Source organism: Colletes latitarsis, chromosome 14 (genome assembly GCF_051014445.1).
Source record: "Colletes latitarsis isolate SP2378_abdomen chromosome 14, iyColLati1, whole genome shotgun sequence".
NCBI lineage: Eukaryota > Metazoa > Arthropoda > Insecta > Hymenoptera > Colletidae > Colletes > Colletes latitarsis.
In genome coordinates, this window is record NC_135147.1 from 19036238 (window position 1) to 19062399 (window position 26162).

The window sequence follows — 26162 nt, forward strand, 5'->3', positions numbered from 1 at the left end:
TTCCACTCCCGGCGAACGTGTAAATCATTTCGAAAATGGATACAAGCTCGCGCGAGCTGGTTTGCTCGAAAAAGATCCGGGGATTAGAACAGCACGAGGGGGGTGAAGATACCGATTATGCTAATTCGTTACGGGCGTGGCACGAAATGTGATTACTAGAACGAAGACTAATGTCCGTTGGCCTTGGGAATTTTCAGCCTGTTATCGGAGCAGAGCTGACAGAGTCGGCCACCAGCGCGAACTGGACTTGGCGTTTAACGTCTTTGCTCGAATATGCAAATCGCCCGTTACACTGATCAGTTTTATCCAGTCGCGGGCAAGATCGTTATAACACGCAAATTGGGTATTTCGAATCGTGAACAGTGACGAGAAATTCTCAAGGGGATTCTAGAATAAAAGAATTATTTCTAAACAAATCGATACGGAATTAAACGAAATTTCCCGCGTTTTGATGCATAGTCGTAAAATAATGTGTACGTACAAAGGAAGCTTGAGAATATCGTTCCTGTTTGGATCGAAATCTTTAGAAAGCTCGACTAGTAATGGTAGAAACAGTGGTCAGAAAATACTTGGAGTCGATAGAAGGCCGAGATTTCGTTCGATAGATACGAATCGTTTCTTTGAAATACGATTAAAGATTCGGAGGTAGGCTCTCCCGTAACCGAGGATCGTGGTGTTCTCGATAGCCTGTACGATACTTATCAGACTCAATGACGATATATAGCACAGCGGACGCCTACGAGCGGACAGACGGTGTCGCAAACTCGGAAACACGGCATCTAATCGTAATGTTTTATTGTTACACGGCTTTCTACGCGTGGCCAGGAATTAGCTCGCGCGCGCGCGTGGAACGGCATTCCGTGTATTTTTGGAGGTCGACCGATTAAAACCAGCAAGAATTATAGCAGCTCGATCGAAACAGTTATTCCAGAATTTTTAGTAGAAAAAGTTTCGTAAAACACGCGAAATTACCGTGCCATATTTACATAAGATACGAGTTCCATTCGACAATGAACCAACGCATTATCGATATATTCATTTCGGGCGAAAGGTATGAAAATAAGTAATAATATTTTGTACTCTATATTTTTGTACTCTGTAATGCTGTATAGTCGTGTATTAAATTTATAAAGTTATGAAATATCTGCCTCGAATGGAATTCATTTTTGAAGAACCATGAATGTTTCACGCCTCCAAGCTGGTTTATGTCATGTTAAATTTATTTCTGCCTGAGGGCCAATTTGAACTTTCTTACTGTGTCACGAGTGACGGACGTAGAATTGCTCTGCTGTGATAAAAAATATTGCAGTCAGAGTTTTTGCAAGGTGATCTTTGGCTTAATATTATACATAATAAAACAAGTGTATCAGCTTTGTGTTAGCTCGATTATTTCTTAAAATATAAATATATATAAATATAATATTCCATATTACGAACACTATGAGTCTAATATGGAAAATGAGGACCTCAATAAAAAAAGGAAACATTTCCTAAACCGTTATTATATTTTAAATTTGACTGTCACCAGTCAAAACAGCATGAAATTTCCTATAAATTCATAATATTTAAGTTTTTCTAAAAGTTCTGCAAGCAAGTGAAACATGTATATAAAAGGAAGTATTCCATATTAGAGCAACTGACCCTACATATTCATATCGTTACATCAATTAACTTCAACATAAATTGCCAACAAATAAATTTTATGAGTTCCATAACATTAGGTTTAGAATCTGAATGCGTAAAATTGATGCAGTCCGTGAACCAAGTGTTAAAGTAAGGAGACTAAATTCTACCGCCATATTCCGGAATAGATCTCGTGTTTTATCGCAGTATGCGTCGAGCCTAGAGAATCTTTACTCGATTCGTATCATTAGATCAATTAAATTCGACATAAATTATTAACATATAAATTTTATGAGTTCTTTAACGTTAGGTTTAGAATTTGAATGCACTGTATATAAAGAAAAGTATTCTATATTAGGGCAACTGACCCTACATATTCATATCATTACCATCAATTAACTTCAATATAAATTGTAAACAAATAAATTTTATGAGTTCCATAACATTAGGTTTAGAATCTGAATGCGTAAAATTGATGCAGTCCATGAACCAAGTGTTAAAGTAAGGAGACTAAATTCTACCGCCATATTCCGGAATAGGTCTCGTGTTTTATCGCGGTGTGCATCGAGCATAGAGAATCTTCACTTGATTCGTATCATTACATCAATTAATTTCGACATAAATCACTAACAAATAAATTTTATGAGTTCTTTAACGTTAGGTTTAGAATTTGAATGCACTGTATATAAAGAAAGGTATTCTATATTAGTGCAACTGACCCTACATATTCGTATCATTAGATCAATTAAATTCGACATAAATTATTAACATATAAATTTTATGAGTTCTTTAACGTTAGGTTTAGAATTTGAATGCACTGTATATAAAGAAAAGTATTCTAAATTAGGGCAACTGACCCCACATATTCATATCGTTACATCAATTAACTTCGACATAAATTGCCAACAAATAAATTTTATGAGTTCCATAGCATTAGGTTTAGAATCTGAATGCGTAAAATTGATGCACTTCGTGAACCTAGTGTTAAGTGCGAAGGGGGCCAAATTCTACCGCTATATTCCGGAATAGGTCTCGTGTTTTATCGCGGTGTGCGTCGAGCCTAGAGAATCTTTACCCGTGGATTCGTTGGACGTAGTCTCGATAGCTGGAGGAGCAACTATCGACGCCGTCCGATCCGGACGACATATGCCCGAGCGACGCTGCACACAGCTAGCCGCCCACTCATAGACGAACGTGTGTCGCAACGCACCGAGTATCTCTGTTTCTCCCTAGCGAGAGAACACTCGGTCTACTCGTTCTCTCCGCGGCTGCGGCTGATTTATCGACATGCCCTCGAATTATATGCTGCGGCTCCGGGCAGCTTTCACCGTGGCTCCGCGTGCACGGCTACCACGACGCCGACGTCTCCGCGATCCTTTTGTTTCGTTCGAGCCGATTTCGACACCGACCGATTGTCCTTGCGTCCCCGTCGTCGTAATCGCGCCCGCGTATCGATACGTGTAACGACAACCCGGGGCCTCTGACCCCACGCGCGCGCTGGGCCCGTTGCGTCGACTTTATCGCGACCGGAACGCCACTTTGCCCCGGGAATGCGTCGCGTCTGCAAAAATCGACCGAGGGTGGGTCAACCGGTGATTTACGCGAACGATGCTCGGTCGATCCGGACATTACAATTCTTAAGCAACACCCGATGGACGGGGCCCGACGGTTGAAACGTGGAAACGGACCGTTGGGGTCGCACAGTGTTCGAAAACGACGATTTAGATACGAAAAATTTGTAAGCGGCCATTAGGTTTGTAATGAATGAGTACAGTTACATTATGTGAGATTATCGATTGAAGATATTGTAGAGTATGTGTGTGTGTTTCGCGTGAAGTGTAAATTTCAAAGTTATTCATTTAGTTAGTCGCTTGTTAATAATAATTTCGTTAATCACGTCCAAGTTAGCCTTTTGTACGAGCCATTGTATTCAAATATTAAAGGAAAAATGTCTTACAAATTATATTTCACCTTAAAAGTGCATAAATCCTTAAAAACAAGTTTATGGATGATTATTAAAGCTGTGAACATTGATTTTGCTTAATAATTTCCTGTGCAAGATTCATACAGTACAAAGTGAAAGCATTGTAATATCATTATTTCTTAGAAGGAGCAATATGGACTGCAAAAACAGATTTCCAAGTAGAATAGAAACGTCGAGTTTCTAAGTAAAAATTAAAAAATTAAATAACGTTTCAAATGAAGATCTTCAAGGATTTATAAGGATTTACTTAATGACACCTAAAGTAAAATTATTGGAAATGGTCAAATGGCGGTAAATCGCCGTTTTCGAACACTGTGGGTCGCTGGGATTCTCAGAAACGTACTAGAGGCTCTGTAGTTCCACGAAAATGGAACTGGAAAGTGCAATTGTTGGAGCGATATGATAAGTGGATATTCCTGTACATTCGAGACACACGGTGGACGTGGAGTAGTAGGAATGGAATTATCGGGACGCTAGATCTGTCGAAAATACGGTGAAACAACCGTGGTTGAATGATAATAGGACCGTAAGGTGCAATTATCGAAATTCGTACGATTATTGAGGTAATCGATTCGGTGAGAAGTCCCATTTGGACGATACCGAGTGTACTAAGCGAATTGGTGCAAGCTGCTTTCTCCGGAAATTGTGAGAGTCAATGGACTCTTATGTAATATATTTCTGGTCCAACCTTTTTATAATTACTATTGCTTATTAGAAATATTTGGAAATCGTATCTCCTATCGAAACGCCACATTTTTTATTCAGAGTATAATTCGGCAACAAAGAATTGTACGTAAACTTTTAAGGGGTCGTTGAAAGGGGAGGCTTCTCCCTTCAAACTCGTTCTAAAACGAATATTTTTTAAACTCAAATCAAAGTTGAAAAACATTGAATACAAAAAATTGAGACAGATTGTCAGCATTGCAAAAAAGTTAATCAGCAGTTTGAAAGGTTTTATAATACTGAGCATAACTTATAAAAATCAAGTCACTCGGATGAAAATTTGGCAAATGGCACATTTTCCAGAAAATGTATAAAAAATTGCCATCAATTTTGAAGCACCATTTTTAATTACAACATAATAAATTCAGTCAAAAACGAAGATAGTATTACAATGCATGTATCTTCGTGAATATTTTAAGCTATAATAAACCATTAGTTATTTTTGCCCATTAGACGAAACACAATAAGTCACAACAAGGCAATAATAAAGCTCTAATCATAAATACTTCAGAAACTATCTAGCAGTTGTCCTTATAATGCTACATTTTCTTGAACCGGATGACTAAATCTACAAACGTGCAAAATTTCAACTAAACCAATGTCCCGAAGTATTTGCACTCTCCTTGCAAAGCTTCGAAATTAAACAGTCTCCGAGACAGATCGTTTACCTTAACCAGGCGTTTCGAGAATCCTAAAAACGAAACAACCGATTCCAGGGATGCCAGAAATCGCACGTTCGCTTCATCCCCGAGAGAGAGATGTCTCCGGTGAACCTTGAAAGAGGATTCCCTGGCGCGATCGCTCGCACTCCCATCGATTCGAAACGGCCGTGGCCGGCGTGTATCAGATACAATGCGATCCGTCTGTTCCCGTATCGCGTAATCGCCTTATCACGGGGGGGAACACGCACGCCGCGAAGGAACGTAACGGTTTCCTGCGTTCGATCAAAGCACCGTTCCCAGGGAAAAATTCCAATACAAATTTGCATCGAGCGGCGCGCCGCTAGAATCCGCCGTGAAAGCTTATGTGTGTAGCGACGAGATTCAGCCGCGCACCGGCTACGGGAACACCGGGGGAAGAGGGGGATTCGCCGGCCGTGTAGGAGAATGCAGGACAGAGGAGTGTGTCGAATAACTTCCTAGAGGCGCGCCTGTCACGACGCCCCGGGTCATTGGTCACCCCGTCCTTATCTGCGGCCGGCTGTGCGGGCCATCTTGAAGGCCCCTTTCAGACGGCTCGATTTTCACCGTGCGATTTCATTATCCCCCCGATAGCCCCGCTACGTAAGGCCCCACTGAATGGTCCTTTCACACGGCCGGGCGATAAATTGCGCCCGGGGGATCGTTAGAACGCGCGGGGGCCCAGGGAGCCTCGGACGCGCTTCCGCGTGAGTCCCAAACCGAAGGTCTCGCGTCTCGATGATTCATCTGACCAGTGACGCGCGTGTTTTCCGTCGTACGGTGGACCGTGAACGCCTGGCAATGGGGGTTTTTCGGGACTCACGCTGGAGTACCAGGGTGTATGGTGTAATCTCGACCGGAGTGACGCAACTTCGAAAGTAGCGGGATTTTTTATCCGTTGGTTCGAGTAGTCCCTGTCACGGTGACTCTTGAATCTAAGGGAACCGGGGGCCTAATGTCATCGCGGAGGCAGTGCGCGATCTTTCATCCAGTCATCGCTTTGATCTTGGTCGGGCTGAACGCGGGGACTAGGACAGTAGTTCAGTAGTTAGATCTGGTGACACCTGATGTCTACCGACTTGTAAATAAGAGTCTTGTGCAGTGAGATTTTGCTAATTTTTATTAACGTGGAGCAGCATCAATATTAGTGGAATTTGTATTGATTGAGTTAAAACTTGCCAGCGAGGAGAAATGTACATCATCGGTGAGATTCTTCGATAAGATTTCTAACCAATTATTGACTTGAAATTCTGATCTAGGGAGGTCTGGGTTAGGTCAGGGATTCGATAAACCATTTGCCATTGCTTCTATACAACACGAGTTTATAATCATAATACATGTAGAAGTGTGTAACTTTAATTAATCATATCTTTAAAACTACCAGATAACTACAGCTAATATTTAGCAGACAAACTTAACAATATGTACTCTATCATCCTACAAATCATTGAAATCGGTGAGTCACAGTTCGAGTCCTTCTCTCGTGAGTGGTCCAAAACCTAACAATCAACATCCACTAACAACTCAACGCGTTGAAAATTGTTGGCTTAAGGTAATGAAACTGAATGACTTACACACAAACTAAACTTACTCAGTAAACTTGAAAAAGACATAATGAAACATGTGATTGCACAATAAACGATACTATTCTTTTTGGGGCATGCTCAGCATCATCTCCTGAGTGTGCAGGGGATAACACGCCCCCGATCCAAAAAGCTGGAAATCGCGATTGAAATTCCAACAAAAATATTACCGAGTCGATATCCCTGGCCAAGCTACGATCCGGATTACCGAGAGCGTTGCCACGAAACATCCAGCCGCAATCGCAAAACAATCGTCACGGTGTTCCATTCCGCGTGGAAGGAAAGCGATAATTGCCACCGCGGTACGTTTCAATTGCAGTCGTGGCGACCGCGATTTATATAATCGCGTCTACGATATCCGATACGTCGAAACATCAGGTAACACGGAAGCATCGAGCCGGTAGATCGCTTCTGGAGCACACCCCGTTCCCAAGCGTTGCACGGCACCGCGGAATTTCCGTGCAGATCGGCATAACCGTGAAGCAATTCGTCCGGGGGAATCGTTTAATGCGGACCGCGCGATGGCTCGACGGGCCGAGTCACGATCGGTTACTTTCCTCCGTCGAGATACACGCTTTGGAGAAATCCGAAACAATCGGCGGCACCGCCCATTTACGTACACTTCGGCCGGGTGTACGCTCGTTAGGTAACCAGGCTTCGAGATACCCGGATCGTCGGCTTTAATCGTCGGTTACGCTGATGATGATGCGAACGCCACGAGGAAGTAACGGGAAACGGGCCCTCCTTCGTTTTCATCCGAGGTGAATTTCATGCGCGCGTTCGTTCCGCGAAACCGAAATCCACGATAATCGGCAGTCCAGGAACATCTACGTATAAGCGAAGAACTTCCATTGGACGACCGGAAGGTCCAAGGCCGAATTCCTCGTCAACGATTCAACCCTTTAAATAATAACCCTAAAGACTTTGTCTCGACCATTCCAATAATTTAATATTGGTATACTAAAACATTTATTATTTTTCTTTCTCCCTTCGTTGCTTGAATAAAATTACCGCTTATGAAAAAAACATGGGGTTGATGACATAACGCGAACGTTTATAAGATGGACGAAGCTAACGAACGACGGTGTTTGATTTGCAGATGGAGCATAGAGGCGCGGCGTCCGACCAGCAGGAGCATCAGTAGCGATCAGCGATCGTCGGGGCCCTGAGTGGGCCCACTCGACGGGGACGTCGTCGCCGGGGCCCGTGCTCGCGAGGGTGGGCGGCGTTGTAGCGCCGTGATGGCCGCGACCGACGGTCAGATCGTGGTTGCGGCGGCACGATGGGCCGAGGAAGCGACGTACCTGCGCGAATTCGTTTCCAAGTATCGTCTGCCGGCGGTGATCAAGATCACGAAGGGCCAGTATGGGGGGCTGGGTGTGCCGACCCTGCCCGCGCCCAGTCTGCAGAGTACGGCGCTGCTGGTGTCCGCGGGACGTCGACGAAAGATCGTGGCCCAAGCGGTGAAGATCAAGGAGGGGCGCAGGGTGGTGGGCGTGGGTCCCAGACTGGCGATTCCGGACTCGTACGCGGGCTACTTCGAGATCCTGAGCGAGGAGGGTAGAGCGGTCAGGGGCATCGAATCGGTGAACGAGCTGTGTCGACGCTGCCCGGACGAGGGGGCCCTGGTGCGGGAGACGGTGCGCGGAATCGCCTGCAGAGTGGACGATGATTCGGGGATAGTGGTCCCCGAGGGCACGAGGACCCTTGCAGCGGGTGAGACCATCGTGACGGCGGGCGAGGTCAGCTTGCCGGGCCGCGGTAGATTTCTGCGGTGCGTCGACTGTCGGGGCGACAGCGTGCTGCTCGCGATGGACCAACGGGGACGCTTCAGCGCTCTCGCGCGCGAGGACAACATCAGCGGCGTCCACACGGCCAGAGCACTGCTGAGCAAGCGTCTGCCTTTAACCGTCAGACTGGTGCACGGTCAGCCGCCCAGGGGATTGAAGTCGTCCTCGCAGTTCGTCCCGGAGCTCAGGCTGCTGTCAACGTTCGAGGAGGAGCACGTGTTCGCGTTGCCCCTGCAGAGAGAGGGCGCCGCGGTCGCGTTGCCGCTCGCCGCTCCGCTGAAGCTGGTCAAGGCGAGGAACGAGGAGGCGCTCAGGTCCATGCAGGAGTTCACGAGGCTCGTGGAGCGCGCCTCGCGTCTCGTCGCTGACGTGGCCGACCGCGCGCACGTCCTCGACGGCCGTCTGGGCGAGAGCAAGCCCTCCAGGCAGACCAGAAGCGGATCAGGATTTCTCAGGCGGTCGTCGACTAACTCGGACAACGGTCCGCTCAGCCACCACAGGAACAACGCGAGCCACCATCATCATCACCATCACTATCACAGCAATGGGCACCAGGCGTCCTCGGGCCACGCGGGATACCGGGACGAGAACCGCGTACCGCCCTCGGCCTGCACCGAAGAGTACGACGAGATCGATCAGATCTACGACTACGTACGCGGGTTCGCGCCTCTACCCAAGAGCGTCAGGTCACCCTACGAGAGCCCGTTGCCCGGGACACAGGGCTCCAGCCCGCCGTTGACGCCCGTCACCGTCACGATCGCGCCCCTGCTGGACGACAGACCGGAACCGCCGCCCATAGAGACGATACCGACCAAGAAGATCCAGGCGGAGAAGAGGACGAGGCGCGCCGTCAAAGAGGCCCCGCAGCCCAGAGTCGAGAAGCCGCCGTTAGCCAAGCTGTACGTGAAGAACAGCGGCACTCAGAGGGGACGCCCGTTGATGAGGCAAAAGAGCGCGTCGCCGTTGAAGGAAACGCCCCCGGGTTACAAGGGTGGCTCACCACTTTTCAACATCCGATACAAGAGCCTGACGAACCTCCAACAGGCCATGGAGCTCGACGGGACGCTGGATTCCAGCCATTCCGGGGGTAGAACTTCGGGGGACTCCGGTGCTGGTGCTAAGCTGCCGGAAAAAAGGTATAAGGTTCAGTCAACGACTTGATGCATCGACCAGAGGTTAAAAAACATTGGGTAGTTTTGTGGTTTGGGTGTATGTATCATAGAGAGATGACTCTGACGAGTAGATTGTTTGGTCCGTATAATACCCACCAAAAAACCCCATTCTTACATTCTTACCAGTCACGTTACGTATAGTATGGAACAAAATGATAGCACACCCTGAAAATATACTAGTTGTTTAATTTGAAAAGATTATTTTATTATGCTTTATATATTTAGAGTGTTTAACCCTTTGACTACGGTTGATTTTGACGCAAACACAAGTTGAACAACATACAGGTTGAACGCTCATAGGCGTTTAACGCACACAGTCAGCTGATTGACTGACCGCCTATAAGAGAAAAAATATGCGACATAAAAGAGAAAGATATCTTACGAATAAACTTCAAAACACAACTTTCCATATCCGTAAAAGATACACTTTATTGTATTCGTGGTGAATATTCTGTTAGATGATATTTTGTTCCAAACTAACGAATTACAAGTTACTTTATATGGGAACTTAAAATGCATTTGTTATAGTATCACGAAAAATTTGTCACAGAAGTAACACGTTGAATTTTGCGCTAAGCAGACCAGGATTCTTCCAGCAAATACCGTTCGAAGTGTCGATCAGCGTGGAAATCGAGTACCCCATCGTTCTCGATTCACAATGGCGGGCCTCGAACGGTATTATAACGACACGTAGCTAATCCATGATGAAATTGTTCGTCGTCCACGCAGATCGCGGCGTTTGAGCAGACCGCGTTCGCTGACGAATTTAGTGTGGGAGCTCCGCGGCGGAAGTGGTCTTGGCTGCACGAGACCGGAAACCCCTCCACCTGCCACAGCAGCACCATTGCCTCCGACTAAATGCGGACCACGTCTGGCTGTCACCGTGGTGGCACCCCGACGTGTCGGCACGCTCTACCTCTAACTCGTAAGTACCACCTTACATATCTTTCCTCGGACCTTTCATCCTCTTCTCCAGGTTTAGAGTCGGTATTTCTCGTCTTTCCATAGAAACACTCGTTTCAAACAATATCGAATGAGCTAGCTGAACTACGGAGCTAGGCTATTTCGAATCAGTCGTTTAACCCTTAAGTGCAATGTTATTAGTTCATTAATTTTTAAATGCTTTAAAGGAAAGTTGATTCCCATTTACCAAAATCAACATTACGTAAAATAATTCAGTTGAGATCGAGAGCCCACTTAAGGGTTAAAAGTACCCCAGTCAGAGGTTAGGATATCGACAAACGTATAAGATTCTTTACAAATTCAATAATACAATTTGGAAGTCTGCATAAATTGGAAATTCAAGTGTAATCCTCCTAAGCCATCCACCATTGCATATCAGCGTCAATAAGTACACGGGTAGAACTTAATTCCAGTTCGATAAGTCTCCCATTAAATCGCAATCAGGATCGGAACGAAATTGAATTAACGATTTAGTTTCACGACTGGAGAATGAATAGTACCCTCGAGTCGTTTGTTCTCCTAATCGGTTACAACCGCGCAAACACCGGTGCTACGAATCCCGTCGTTAAGCTGGCGTTTTTTGTCCCGGTCGAGCACTTTGTCGCCTCGTAAACGTCGCGTAAAAAGAGGCGATTGCTGAAATCCACTTTTAACGCGATCTCGTCGCGAGATCCGTTTCCCGGTCGCTGTTTTATCGACGGGGAGGATACGTCGAGACGCCAAGACAATCCGCGGACGCGATCGTCCAGGAAGGCTTACCGGTTACGGCGCAGTTAGAGAGTACTTTGTCCAGGAATCGTTAAATTTACAGGACCCAACCTGGGGCGATCTTTTAACGAAGCATTTTACTGGCCGTTATAAAAGGCGGGCAGGTGTTTCCCTATTGCTGGCGAGTCCTTATTCGTTTAATCGTTCCTGCTCAGGCCCCTGATCGTCATAACCGCATCTAGGAAACGCACCTGTGCCACGCAGGAAGCGCTTGGTCTTATTGCGAATTATTGTTGGTTGGCTTCCGAGGGTCCGACCGCGGAAATAGAAACAACTCCAGTTCTCCTATTCGTTTTAGCGAAATGTGAATTTTCGTAATTATAGCGACCGCTGGGAGAACGTATCGCGATGTCCGGGTGCGTTTAATTACTTTTCATTAGCTGGAACTCTACTGTACACAGGTAGACTTTGCATACGTTCTTTACGGCGACGCACAGTGCGTTGTCCCATCGACAAAAATTGAACACTCGTCCCTTCTGTCGATAAACACAGAATTTATAGACACGTTTTACGACCCATTACAACCCCTACAAAGTTGGAAATTCTATTATTAGACAAATAAGTGAGAGAATCAAGAGGTTAGTTGACATTTGTCGTTAGTGAAAGATAGTTGCTTTTTTATTGTATGATAATTTGTTGTTAGAAATGGAATCTGCTGCGAGAAGTATGTATTTGGATTATGTTTTATTTAGTTGGTCATTGTTTTGATTCTTTTTTAGAAGAATAATTTTAAAATACTCCTCAAACCTTTTCATTAATTTTTACTGTATTTTTTTATTATTATGTTTGTTTATCTTTGTGAGCGATTTAGTCATCGTCCATTCTTCTGTCGCTGTTGTTTCCGTCCAAGATACTGTTTATAAATATTGACAATGATGGAAACAGAAGACATAGTTTATTCAGATATCGTTAATTCGTCGAACAAACTTGTGTATGCAACAATTGCGTACGAAGCTCTGTACTACCCCTAATTTTGACTATTTCTCATTGCAAAAATCTGTGAATATTACTGAAAGAGTAATAAATATATACGTGAAACGGTCATGCAAGAACTTGCATGGTTTCTTTATAAAAAAAATACCAAAGAGAACATAAAAAACGCGTTTTATAGTAGAAGACCGCCTTAACTGTATGCTTGACCCCATCCCTAATAATAACCAAGAACCTAAGAAGTGAACGGATCTCCTTGGCCTCTCGCGTCGTTTTTTGCAAAGAACCTCCTAAAATCCTTGGTCGATCGATGGACGGACAGTTTCCCCGACTGTGGAAATTAGCGAGATCTGGTTGATCCTGACTCCTGCTCCTTTAACCGGAGAGAGAAACGCCGCGGTGAAAGAGAGAAACCCGTGACCAGGGAACAGGGAGGGGCAGGAGATAATGAGAGAATCAGAAAACGAGAGAAAGACGGACGGAACGGGAGATAGCCTGAACGGGCGGATCGCGGAGCTGGACAGCCTCGGGATACGTAACGTCATCCTCGCTCGGTGCAGCGATATAATAGCCCTGGTTTGCCTCGGAGCCGCTCCGTGAGCGGAATTAAACGAGAGCAGGTTCAACGGCTGAACAAACCGTGGCTTCCGGTCACCGGTTCCCCTACCCGCCCGCCAGGAACTCGATCGCGTATTACGAAAATTACGATTACTCGGGGGGGAAACCAGGCCCCTCGTGCACCGATTAACCGTCCCGGGAATCCGACGTGGATGCACAGCGTCTTCCTCCTCGGGATCCCCGGACGGTAGTCGCCGACGACGAGGAGCAAACGCAAGTCGCCGTCTCGAGGGGAAAAGTGATTGGTCACGGGTAGCTCCGAAGATACAGAGAATCACTATTATTTTCCTAGAGCAACGTCCGACACTTGTTACGCGGTAATAGGTAACTTTGTTGACGTAGCTCGAGATAAATAATCCAGACGCTGGAGCCTCCGTGCACCGCGTGACATTCGTTGCTCGATATCGTAGTTAACGTCGGCGATGCAGCGGGAGCAAACGTAATCCAGCTATTAGGTTTACTGTTCTGGATCCAGGAGCCTTAATCTTGACTGGCTCAGTCTATCGAGCCCCTTAATCCCAGCGTTTAAACGGCTGTCGCTCGCCAGCCAACTTTAGGACCGCGTACTTACGATAACAGGTATTTCGAAATACGTTTCGATTAAAATTTAACCTGACTTTAACGCAGTGTTCCAAATTGATACTTCCACTTTATGTTTTTGTCGAGTGCAGAATGATCCTCGACTTCTCGTTGCTAACAGACGCGTTCAACAAATTTTACGCGATAGTAAACGCTTGGGAGCGGGTTGTAAAGATGTCGAAACCGACATTAACGAAACACGTACTATTGGGAAACGAAATGATGGCACACGATCCACCTAATCCCCTACGTTTCTTAGGTTCTTGGTTTTTATTGGGTAAGTCGAGCCAAGCCCCTAAGAACCTAAACAGTGGAGGGGATTAGCTTGAGCATAGGATGATTCCCTTTGCAAGTAATTTTTTTGGGTGAGAAAAGGTTCAATATTGATGGAACAAACGGTTAGAGAAGGGAAAGACCCCAATTGTCCGATTTCGATTTTAACGAGTCTTTGCAAGGTGATTTCTTGAAAATATCTGGAGAACTAATAATTTTTTTGCCACGATACCTTAATAATTTTTTTACGTAGAATGGACGGGAGAATAGATCTGTGCAACAAAAAATATACATTTCCATTTAAAGAATGGATGCAATTCTTAATTGCACATGCACTGTTCAATTTGAAAAAAAATCTAAGATCCTACAGATGTACATAGTGCCCTTCGAGTTAATTAGCTTTCTTCTTTAGCATTTTTTTCGTAAATGCATTAATAACGGAGTTATGACCTAAAACAATTGCATGGACCATCCTGTATATTGCAGGTTCATAACTTTAATTATTTATATCTCTAAAATTATTGTATATCTCTAATATTTTGCAAATACCATCAGAAACAAATACAGGGTGTTCGGACACCCCTGGGAAAAATTTGAATGGGAGATTTTAGAGGTCACAATAAGACGAAAATCAAGAATAGCAATTTCTTGATTGAGGCTTCGTTAAAAAGTTATTAACGTTTAAAGTTCCATACCGATCGAAAAATTTCTCGACAAAATTGAAAAATTTTAAATCGTTCTGGAAAAATTATTTTCGATTACGGGGGTCAATTACAATCATTTTTGGTCATTACATATACCCCCGAATTCCTACGCATTTTCGAGAAAAAAATTACTTATCGAAAATATAATTTCTGGTCAGAAATGTCTGCCCGAATTTTCATGCGGATCTTTAAAACGTCATAACTTCTGAACGGATTGGACGATTTTAATGTTTAAAAAAGCAAACTACGCGTATTTTAGCGGAGAATATGTACAAATCGCAAAACTATTCGAAAAGTTGTTCCTTGACCCCCTAAAATGAGAAAAACCCCATAAAAATGGTCCAATTTTCAAACAGCCATAACTTCTATAATAGTGAATATATTTCAGTGAAACTTTTTTCTGAAGTAGAGCTCATGGATACCTACAAAAAAGTATTAGACAACTTTTCTGTAGGGCGTCAAACAAAATTATCAAAAATGAAAAACTAATTTTTAAGAAAAATCGACAGGGGGTAGGTGCCTAAATTTTTTGACGAAAAAAAAAAATTTCAAATCGTTCTAAAAAAATTATTTTCAGTTCCAGGAGTCAATTATAATAATTTTTGGTCAATAAACATACCCCCGAAATCCTACCCACTTTCGAGAAAAAAATTCGAGAAGGTGTGAAACTGACAAAATTGAAAAATTTTAAATTGTTCTAGAAAAATTATTTTCGATTGCAGGGGTCAATTACAATCATTTTTGGTCATTAGACATACCCTCGAAATCCTATCCACTTTCGAGAAAAAAATTCGTATATGTGGACAAATTTTATTAATAATTTTTATCAATGATTTTGTTAATAACTGTTTAACGAAGCCTCGATAAACAAATTGGTATTCTTGATTTTCGTTTTATTTTGGCCTCTAGAATCTCTCCTAATAATTTTTCTCAGAAGTGGTCGAACACCTTGTATACTATCACCTTGCGAAGACCCATTGAAATCGAAGTTGAACAATTGAGGTCCTTTCCTCGTAAGTTTCACTTATTCACGATTCGAGTAAAAGAATGCTCATAATCCGAAAGTGTCCACTTTTTCGATATCCCTGAAAACGGTAAAAATTTCGCGTATGTGGGTGACGTAGCAGTAAACGCGTCGAGCGTCTTCTAAAACGCGCCAAATCTAGAATCTCTGTTACTCGCTGGAAGGAATGGTGGGGGGAAGGCCGGCAGCTTTTTCCTCCATCAACAGTCACCCGATCCCCTTTAACCAGTTGAACGCACCCGAGACACGCCTCTCCCCGTGAAGGATGCTCAAGGACACCGTTTCCTGCTTAATTAATTAACCGCCGACCGACGTCGGTGCGTAGCTCGCCGTATCCCCTGCATTTTGACCGAGACCGACACCTCGTAATCTTCAACTGTCGCGTTCCCTGGTGGTACCACGATGCGTGAGCACGCAGAGGACCCAAGCACGAAAGGGCCTGCGGCTAGCCGCAACCCAGCAACCTCGACGCGAAGTAATTTCGAATGAAACGCTCGAGCCGGACGTTCCTACGGGGGGCGTTAACGAATTTGCGTACGCGGGGCTAATGAGATTCGCGGGGCTATTTGGGCTACCCTCGATGGAGTTGTTCTCGCGCCTCGTCAGGGTGTTAGTGTCTCGTGATGGATGGGAAAACTTGGTGAGTTTATGGGAGGGAACTCGTGTCGGTTCCGATGGAGAAGTCTTATTCGATGTGCGCGTGTCGAGATTCGGCTAAACGCAAATTCGAAGTTAGATATTGGGTCGATTCACTTGGTTGACTAGGTAATTTCGTATTAACTTTGCTGTAATTAGGTAGTAATGGAAGTAGATGCCTGTTAAGTGGATATTGTTTTGGACCTCCGCGAGGACATGGGAGGAAGTCGTTAGTGGAAATGATAAATCAACGAGATGGATAGTGTATTTGCTAGTTGTCAGTGTAATGGACTCGTCGATTAAACTATCTAGTTGACCCTTGGACACTAGGAAGTACCTAACCTATAACTTCTATAGCCTTTTGGGTCCGAATGGGCCTGTAAATTCTATGTCACATCCGTCATCTTGACTGCAAGTATTATTACTGTGGGATTCTGCTAGTAGACCCAGGGATATTGGGTAATCGATCGATCGCTTGTGAGAGAAGTAAGAGCATAGCCCTCTGGTGTCAAATACGGGAGGCGATGGACCCCATATTACATTTAACCCTCAGGCGATGCTCTCTTTTACTATCTTTGTTACAGAAATGATTTATAAATAAACATATCTTGTCGAGGAAAGGAAATTTACTAATATTTTCATTATAATTTCATGCATAATTGCAGTCGTTTTGAAATAAATAAGAACGTTTCCTCTAGGATCTTTTCTGAGTCTAGAAAATAGTTGAGTACAAGGCCATTTATCGCGTATTCCAAGAGGATCGTCGTTTAAGCACCACTGGTTCTCTGACAATTAGAAAAGGATCTATGCCTGCGGTCATAACCTCACAGATTGTGGGATGCTGTTACCCAAGGCGTCGCCTGGCAACGACGTTGATTGATATCGACAAATTCTACGACACGTTCGTGCGATTACCTCGCGCCCGGGGTATTCCCTGGATTTCTGAAACGTGGCATTACGGATGGAAATCTCTCGGCTTCCTCTTTTCTAGCCCCGAGACGCTCGATCCTATTGGTCACGATCGGTGTTTACAGACGATTCTCGTTCCGTCGGAACGACGATCGCTGCCTCGCGTGCCGTTGACCGGATCTAGAAGTTCAAAACTTGGGCCTCGGCATCCTACCCGTGGGCCTGATGGTCTAATAACCCGATCATCGACCATTCATCGCCTACAACACGGTCGATAGAAGGTAACTATGTAACGGCAGGATGATTCCTGTAATACTATCGATGGCCTTATAAACGTACGATGTTATTTCAATCTCACGAACGGATAGTTTACTGTCGATTCGTGTAGTCTGCATAGGGGAACACAGTTGACTTTGCTGAACAGAAGCACTCGTGCCTTCCAACTCTGGGAATCCTTTGACAGCTTCTTTCACACGTTGATGTTAAATCGATCGTGTCTGTCCAAACGAATTAAAATAATTGCTTCGACTTTGACTACAAAATGAACTTCTAGAAAATCGTATAAATGAAAAATTACTCCTTCCTCTCATGGACAGGAAGTTGGTATACTGTGTAAGAAGAGTATGACTCTGGGGATCGTTGACAGGAGGAGAAAAACATTATCGCTAGTGTCTTGTATCCATGACAGAATTACTTAGGTTTTAGAGTGGTCCTCTGTATCGTTGACCTCTTTGTTTAGATTTGAGGGAGAAAACCACTGTAACGGCTGAAAATTGCCTTCATTTTCCTTAAGTCGAGATAGGGACACCCTTCATCGAACTCGTTTTATGGTTTTACATTTTATGTTCCTTTATGCAGAGTTAATACTTGTCACAGTGTTAAATAATACATACATATAGACGCATAGGAAAGTTAAACTCGTCTGAAATTTGAATCCTGGCACACGCCAGCTATCCATCCTCGACACCTTACAACTGTTAGACTGGACTGTGCAGGAAACCCTGGTTGCCGACCAACCAATCACTCGCGATGTTTCTTCTTGCTTATACGTGGATAGCAATTTCCTCCCGCGGAGTTAAGACATCGATTCCGCGGTGTCATACGGACGATGGAGGCTTCTTATGGGATCCCATGCTCGCCGAGCGGAACGTTACCCGTGCACGAGCGCCGTTCGATAGTTCCTAATCGATTGATTAAGTAATTAACTGGCAGACGTTCGATGTTCCGTCGAAGCTAGTGCGAGTATTTACGTGCAAAACGTTTTATGGGCGACACTATAGGTTTAGCGAATTAATGGAACTGTCATGGCGGCGAACACTTGGCTTTACGTACTTCTTTCTACTTGGGTGCGTCGAATCGATCTTGGACAAAGAACTTTGAAACAAGTCGATGTTGGGACGATGAAACATACGGTGTATCTCTAAAAACTGATAACAGGTTTTATAAGTAAAAAGTGTATGTTTTCTTAAAAATTGTTATGTTGAGAAACTGTGATTCCTGGTGCTGGAACTCTTCTATCATACAATATATACAATTTTTCGAATATTGATTACGATTTCGAAGTGAAAGAAACGAGACATTGACTATCGAAGACCAAGAAAATGTAGAAAAACGTCATCATTCATCAAGATTTACAGTAGAACGCTTCCTTAACCCTTAAGTGGATTATTGGGACCACTGCAGCCCTCCGCAAGTTTAAACTAATAATTGTTTAACCAGTTAACTATGGCGACCTCTTTTCAGAGCACGCACTTGTTTGTTTTATTTCGTTTTGACCTCCACAGATTCTGAACATATCGTACGAATATATTTTAGTTTTCGCTAAAATTACAATTTAAATAGCAAATGGTAACTAATTTTATGAATGACGAATATAGTCGTCCTGACACAAAATACTGCCATTTCTCTATGACGAATATAGTCGTCAAACATAGTTGACTGGTTAATATATGTCAATGTAATTATTTGAAAATTTATGTAATCCTCCATTAGTTCATTAGTTTTTAAATGCTTTAAAGGAAAGTTGCAGTTGAAACACGGCGTTCGTAGAAACGTGTCCCTTGTGGCTCAGCCTTGTCACGATTCCGTTTAAACCTGACCCTTCCGCGGCTTCCAGCCACCCTCATTGCAATATTCTAGCCAATGTCGGGACAACTGCCCTTATACGATGGATAACGACGCGAAACCCGTGTAACGTGAGAGCGACAAACGTGGAACAACGATCGACGGGGATGTCGCAACGCGGTCGCGGATCCAGCGTCCGTTGCAGCTGGTTTTCACTCTTGTGCCCGAATTCATGCATATTTATCGCATTACCGGGTGTGCATTGCATGCAAATTACGGGACGAGAGAGTCCTCGGCTCGTTACCCGGTGGGCATCTCCGTCCCATTGTCTGCCTACATATTTTCTGGCTGGAAGCCAGATGATGCCGTCGCGGCATAGTTCACCGTCTGCTGTCTCAGAGACGCGCTTCCCTTTTGAGTCACGCGACTTTTTCACCCATTTACGAGCACACGAGCCGCGGCTGGGATGCAGGAAGAAGAATCGAGAATAATAGGAAGCGAGACGACGCGGACGTAAAAGCGGAGGAGGAGGATGCCACCTAGGCAGAGGAGGACCTCTTTTCAGGGAACGCGCCGCCACCCACGATTTTAGACGCGATTTTTCGCGTTTAGAGACGTGGGTGCGCCGATAGGTCTCGTTTGGGACGACAGTACCGTTCAGACGCCGCTAGAAGGACGCGGTTAATTAATTGTTCTCCTCCGAGCTCCGCGTCGCCGGGGATAAGCCATCCGATGTCACGATTTATTATTTGTCGTTAACCCCTCGACTTACGATTTAATTCGCGATTGTGCGCGGACACGAAATACCTTGCACGCCGGAAGAAACGTTCGATCTACCTTTATTCGTCGACCAGAACGCTGATTCTTAACTCCTTTAAAGGGTATTGCTGTCTAGACTTTCTTGTGATTTTCTTTTCAATGGTAGATAGGCTGTTTTGTACTGAGATTTTGCAGATATATGTATTCATATTATAAGCATGTACAGTTTCTTTTTCGTCGAAGAATATTAAATATTGTGGGAATTATAACTTAATGGCTGTTCTGAAAAAGGTGCTCCACTGGCTCTTTAAAGTATCTTCATTAGGAAGGGTGTAGTTATAGCAGAAACTAGGGCAAAGTCAAAATCTCGATAGATAAAGGAATGGCGGCACTTCAAGTTTCGAATTTCTATTTTTTAATCTTTCTTTTGCCCTTAGCAAAAGATATTAACAAAAGATAGTAAAACCCAAATATTTTAAAAAATGCTATTACTGAATAGATCTGGAGAACGGAGCTCTAATTCTACGAGAAGAGTAAAATTTCCATAGTTCATTAATTTTGACTCTCCTGTAAATATTGAATGAAACGACAGGAATCGTGAGTTGTTAGACAATAATTAACCGACGAACGGCTTCATGTGTACTGTGCATTAACAAGTCCGGTTTGAACTCGTGTTTTATCCTTTTTTGGTACAGGCTTCTTCTTCATTAACCGCCAACAGGAAGTAACTTCTGCGAGTCTTTCCTTCTTTCTGCTCCGTTCGTCAGCTCGTTGCTGATGGACGACTGCATCTAAATGCAGCGCGGGAAAAAATTACGTAATGAAAGTTTCAAATCTTCCTTTAATTTAGTTCCTCGCAAACTTTCCATTCCATAGACCATATTCTTCTACAAACTGTCCCAAAATAAAATAGTTGAAATTTTTCTATGAATATTTAACATATATTAAAATGCTACCCTTGAACAAGATCCAGTATTTGTCGAAAAGTTGGTTTTTATATTATCCTATAATGTTTGAAGATTCAGTTCTCTCACCCAACAAACTTTCCATTCCATAGACTATATTCTTCTCTAAACTTTTCCAAAATAAAATAGTTGAAATAAATTTCCTATATATATTTAATATCCTAGAAGTGCTTTGCACAATTTTGTACCAAATCTCTATCATTGTCAAATAAGTACTCCCCAAAATTACCCTTAAATAATCCCAGGAGTTATCCAAAAGATAGCGTTTAATATTCTATTCCAATGTTTTGGAATTCCATCCGCGAGCAAACTTTCGAATCCCAGGGCACTATTTTTACGCAAAGTGTTTTAAACTAAAGTAGATACACGGTTTCCGTGCAGCTTGTACGTTCCAGGGGCGGTAAAAATGGCGGGACAAACCAGCGTTGCGCAATTGTGATTCCAGGTTTCGTTTGCGGTCGAGTCGAATGCAAATCGGTGCCTCGATGGTACACGTATCGGCCTTCACGCCCACGCGTCTCTCCCTTCTCGGGAGGTAAATACCCAGAGAGCGCGGGACGAGTGGACACGCCTCGCCCCTGTTGCTCGCGCGATTTATAATCGGTTTACGACGGTAGTCGGGACCCGGTAACGGACGCGGGAAAAATGGAAAAAGACGAGCCAGTGGAAACGTCGGTGCATGGTCAGACGCCTGGCTACGCTCGACGCTCGGCCGTGGAAAAAACGCTTGAGAAGTGGAACCTGTAGAAGTCGATGTTACCGGAGAACGTCATACGGGATCCATTTATTTATCGATATCACACTGCGGGCTAATAATAATTTCGCGATGATAAGCCAAACAGGCCTGGCGATACGCGAGTGGACGTATCGGTGTTATTATCGTTACATCTGTAGAAAATTTATTTTTATTTTATTTATTTTGGACTGGTTGCGAACGTTTTTTCCACGAATGGACGCTGCAACTTTGTATAACCTTGTCATCGGATAAATAGATTATCTGATCCGGAGATACTTCACGTTTGAAAAGCGGAGGGTCCATAATTCTTCGAATTAATTATCGTTACATCCGTGGAAAATTATATGGATACATGGCAACATTGTGTAAGCTTATTATAAAATCAGAGTATTTCAGTGTAGAGGAATAAAACCATTTGAATCGTGATCTTTTTGCAATCGTTTATTTTTCGAACGATAAAATAAAATTTATAGGATAGTTGTTAAAGCGAACGATCGATTGCAATTCGTTGCATTCGTTTCTGAGTTTCTTGGAAATTATTAGAGGGAATGTCTGTGGAAGGTGTTCGTTAACCCATTCCCGTATTTTAACGAGTCTAACTCGTGATGAAGATTTTGGCCCAAACATGAATATTACGAGCCAGACTCGCGAACGGAAAGTCGACCCAAACGTAAACATCACGAGTCAGGCTCGCAGACAGCAAATCACGATCGTGATTGAGTTTTAGTTCCTATCAGTACGCCGCAAGAGTTGGTCACGATTCTTATAATCTCTGTTACAAAGCAGTTTAGCGTCAGTCTGGTCTGTTTACCGCGCGTTGACGCCTACCGTTTAGGCCCGGATTTCGTCGAGCTAAATGTCACGGGAAGAGGATAAATGCGTTCGTTCGTGCGTTATTGTTGCAAGTAATCGTCAGCGTGGACAGTCACACTGCATCGACACACGGAAAATAAGAGAAGAAAGGCAAGTAGAAATCCCGGTGCATGGTCCGCCGTTATGCCATCGAGGCGACTCCTAACTTTCTATCTTATTGTTGTCACGACGCGACACTAGTGTCTGTCAAAATAATCCATCAGACATTACGTTTGCCAGAACAAGTGGAATTTAATAAGAAAAAATAGTCATCTTTGTTTTCGTACATACTCGTAAAATCAATTTTTGAAAATAATTTTATCATAGGTGTCAGTTTATGGTCGTTAATGAAAAATTATAATATTGATATAAGTAATGAATATTCTATTTCCAACGTTGCAAAGAAATTAAACTGTCGATAGATAATCTCCATTGGATGATTCAACTTTTTCCTGTACCGGTTTTCTGCGACCTAAGCTAGTCCCAATTTCTAGAATCATCCTGTATATCGCTATTTTTCGCTATTATGGCCCCATTGCGTTGTCAGCCATGATCATGGTTCGTTCTACGAGCTCGAGGAACGTTCCTTGAACATGTTGCGCCAATGCCCGCACCGTACGTGTAACATGCATCCGCGACGATCGCTTGGCGAGGAATAGGACAACCAGGGCCGTGACGAGGCAGGGGCAGAAAGGACTCCATTTTATAAAGGTGCAGTCACAAGCTCTTAACACTAGAACTACCGACAATTATAGTGTATTTATTTGTACCAAATAAGTTAACAGATACGTGAAGGAATATAATGCAATGGAAATAAGGATTTATTCATTTTCTTATAGAAAATTACGGTTTATCAAAAAGTTTTATTAGAAATTACAAATGGGTCATTTTGACTGCTTTGATAGTTCTAGTGTTAGAAGTAAAACAATTGAATTAACTATATTAACATTTTATTTTATTAGTAAAATAATAATAAAATATTATAAGGAACTATTTCTCGTTAAATCAATTCTTAATTCGTATGTAAATTTCTATCGTTTCATTTTCGAGCTATTATATTCGCAATTTAGTGGTTTTTGTTTTTTAAATTCAACATGAATCTTTTTTATTATAATAACGTAAAGTTTTTATTTATAAATATGTTCCTAGACACGACCCTGAACACGACGAGCGTTTATAGCAAAATTATCCAGTATCCCTCGGCGTCGAACGTAATTGGCGTCCGTGGGAATCGCGGTTAATCGAAGCCTATCGCTTTTTCTTCGCTCGTTGCTCGAATTTTTTCCCTTTTCCGTCGAAGCACGACGAACGACGGCGCTAAACGCCGAACCGGAAACGCGAAACGAATCGCGAACTGGGTTAGCGATTCCAACGGCGGAGCAGCCTAAAGTCGAGGAGCCGCCCGAATGGAGAATCGAATGCTGGAAAGCGAAGTTAAGTAGGCAGGAGAGTCAGAAATTGAAAGATGATCGGGAATGGGGAATCGAGTACAACGCTGAGAATCGTAAATGGAGAGCTAAGAGTATAATCGGAAATCGAGTCAAATAATGGTCTGAGTAAATTTGTTAGTATAACCGTTTGAGCCAACAGGAAACGTATAATCACGATGCTTTATTACCGGGTTGGTTTTTCCCGATACAGTCTTATTATACTGGGTGTCTACAGTAGTCCCTCGTTAACGTTCGCCACCTCTTCCCTCGATATCGATCGCGGAGACATTCTCACGACTACATAAGAGTGACCATACTTTCTCGAAAACGTGTAAATTAAGTTTAAAAATAAGGAAGTAGAAATACACAAGGACCCAATATTGAAGGTACACACTTTATTTTAGAATAAAAACAATTGATCAAAATTTATTATAATTTTAAATACAAGTAATCAAAGAGAACCAATTTTAGTATGCAGTTATCGTAAGTTTTTGGAATAGAAGTTATCAGATTAGTACGTATTGGTCAAAATTCTACCACGGGCTTGTAGTTTGTTCATTTCTTTGGTTTCTCTGAAAATCACCTGCTATATTTTGCTACTTTCTTAATAATATAACTTTAAAGTTAGTGAATCTTATTCTTATTATTTCTATTTTCTATTATTTTCTTCATTATTTACATACAATTTTCATTTAACATAAAATAATATAACAATTATTAAGCAAAATTAATGTTCACAGTTTTAATAGTCGTTCATAAACTTGTTTTCAAGGATTTATGCACTTTTAAGGCGAAATATAACTTTTCGCGTCTGGAATCGAACGTGGAACAAAGTTCCAAGATGGCGTCGATAACATCGCGCGCAGAATAGGTGTACTTAAACGAAATTCGAGTCGAATAGGAAGTCGAGTAGAAAATAAGGAGAAATTTCGACGAGTCCGGAGCTACCTGGTCCCGTAGTTCCGACTCACTCAGCAGGCCATAAAGGCAAGAACGGAGCCAGAGGCCACGGAGACCTCCAGAAGCATCGGGTGCACCCCTCCATAAATCAATCACCCTCTCAATTTTTCCAGAACCTTTCCGTCCTATACAAACGCGAACAGAAGTAGTCAGTTCCTCTTCGGAGCAAAGCACTCGTCGCTCATCGCTTCGACCGCCATTGTCTAGCCAGCCACCCCGCTCGTTAGCGTTTACATCATCACGGTGTTCCCTGCATACAGAGCATCCTGCCCTTCGACGTCCTCTCCTTCGTCTGAAAGCGATTCGTTCGGTCGTGCCCGTGGACTCGATGTCGTGGCTGTCTCTCTCTCTCTCTCTCTCTCTCTCTCTCTGTGTGTGTATGTGTACATGCATATTTGTGCGTGGGCGGAGACCAGTAGCCGGCTCGCCACACGGACGGTTGATCGGCCTGTTGGACCGTGACGTGCCAACCACTACCACTTTATTATTACTACTATGCACTGCCGCGCATTACTCTCGGGCACCGTGTTCCTCCGCGGCCGCTTTCCTTCTCGTGGCGTGCACGTACGCTGGTTTGCGTGTGTCCGGACCCGGCCAGGGTTTATTACACTTGCCCCGACGAAGCGTACGCCACGGTACGCATCTGTCTTGCGGATCGACGGGGAACGCGGAGGAACGCGGACCGCGCGCCTGCCGCTCGCAATGCGGATATGTCGGTTGTCTTCGCTCGTCGGGCTTGCGATCCTCCGGACGATCGTTGAGGGTGGTTAGGGTGCTCATGAAGGTGCTTTCGAGGGACTCGATCCCGCTCCCTGATGCTCGAAGCTCCTCCGTAGCCAAGCCTGGGTGGGATCCTTCGCTACGGTAATGGCGGTTGCTCGCTGTGACAGCCGAGAGTGCTTACGCTCGGGCACTGGCGAACGATAACTTTGAATATTTCCTGGGATAGGCTGTGAGACCCAAATACCGGACACCTACCAGTGACTATTTTGTTTTTGAATTCTTTTTAGGTATTTCTTAATTTATTTTGCGATACTTGCGAGTTAGAATATGTTGCAAACGTTGAATTAACCAAGTATAAACATGTAATATAGAAAATCTTCGAAAATTAAAAAATAGATCTTAAAATAATAGACTGTAGTCATGGATTATATTTTCAAGCAAAATTACAACTGAAATAAATTATTGCCAAAGGTTACTAAACACACTGATATGATGACTAAAACAATAAAAGTGTTGGTGCGTTAACAAAATTATTATTACTAAACCGCGGTTGTTTATGCATTTATGGGAAATTTTAATTCTCAAAAAACTACAAAATGCACTCAAATACTTAAGTTAAAATACGAATTATTATAGGACCTATCTATATTATTATTATAGGAATTATTATTATATATAGAACCATTACGATAGAGCCATCGTATTCAATAACAA

At 43.5% G+C, this 26162-nt stretch overlaps 1 protein-coding gene across 1 annotated transcript in view; it reads left to right on the forward strand.

Annotated features, from left to right (window-relative positions):
- Positions 1-26162, forward strand: part of Sano (CABIT domain-containing protein serrano) — a 262616-nt gene that overhangs the window by 198783 nt on the left and 37671 nt on the right. Inside the window, exons 3-4 of the mRNA XM_076781093.1 lie at positions 7693-9519; positions 10285-10480. Coding sequence (XP_076637208.1) covers positions 7835-9519; positions 10285-10477 — 1878 coding nt within the window. The 5' untranslated portion in view covers positions 7693-7834 and the 3' untranslated portion in view covers positions 10478-10480. The remainder of the gene's footprint in view (positions 1-7692; positions 9520-10284; positions 10481-26162) is intronic.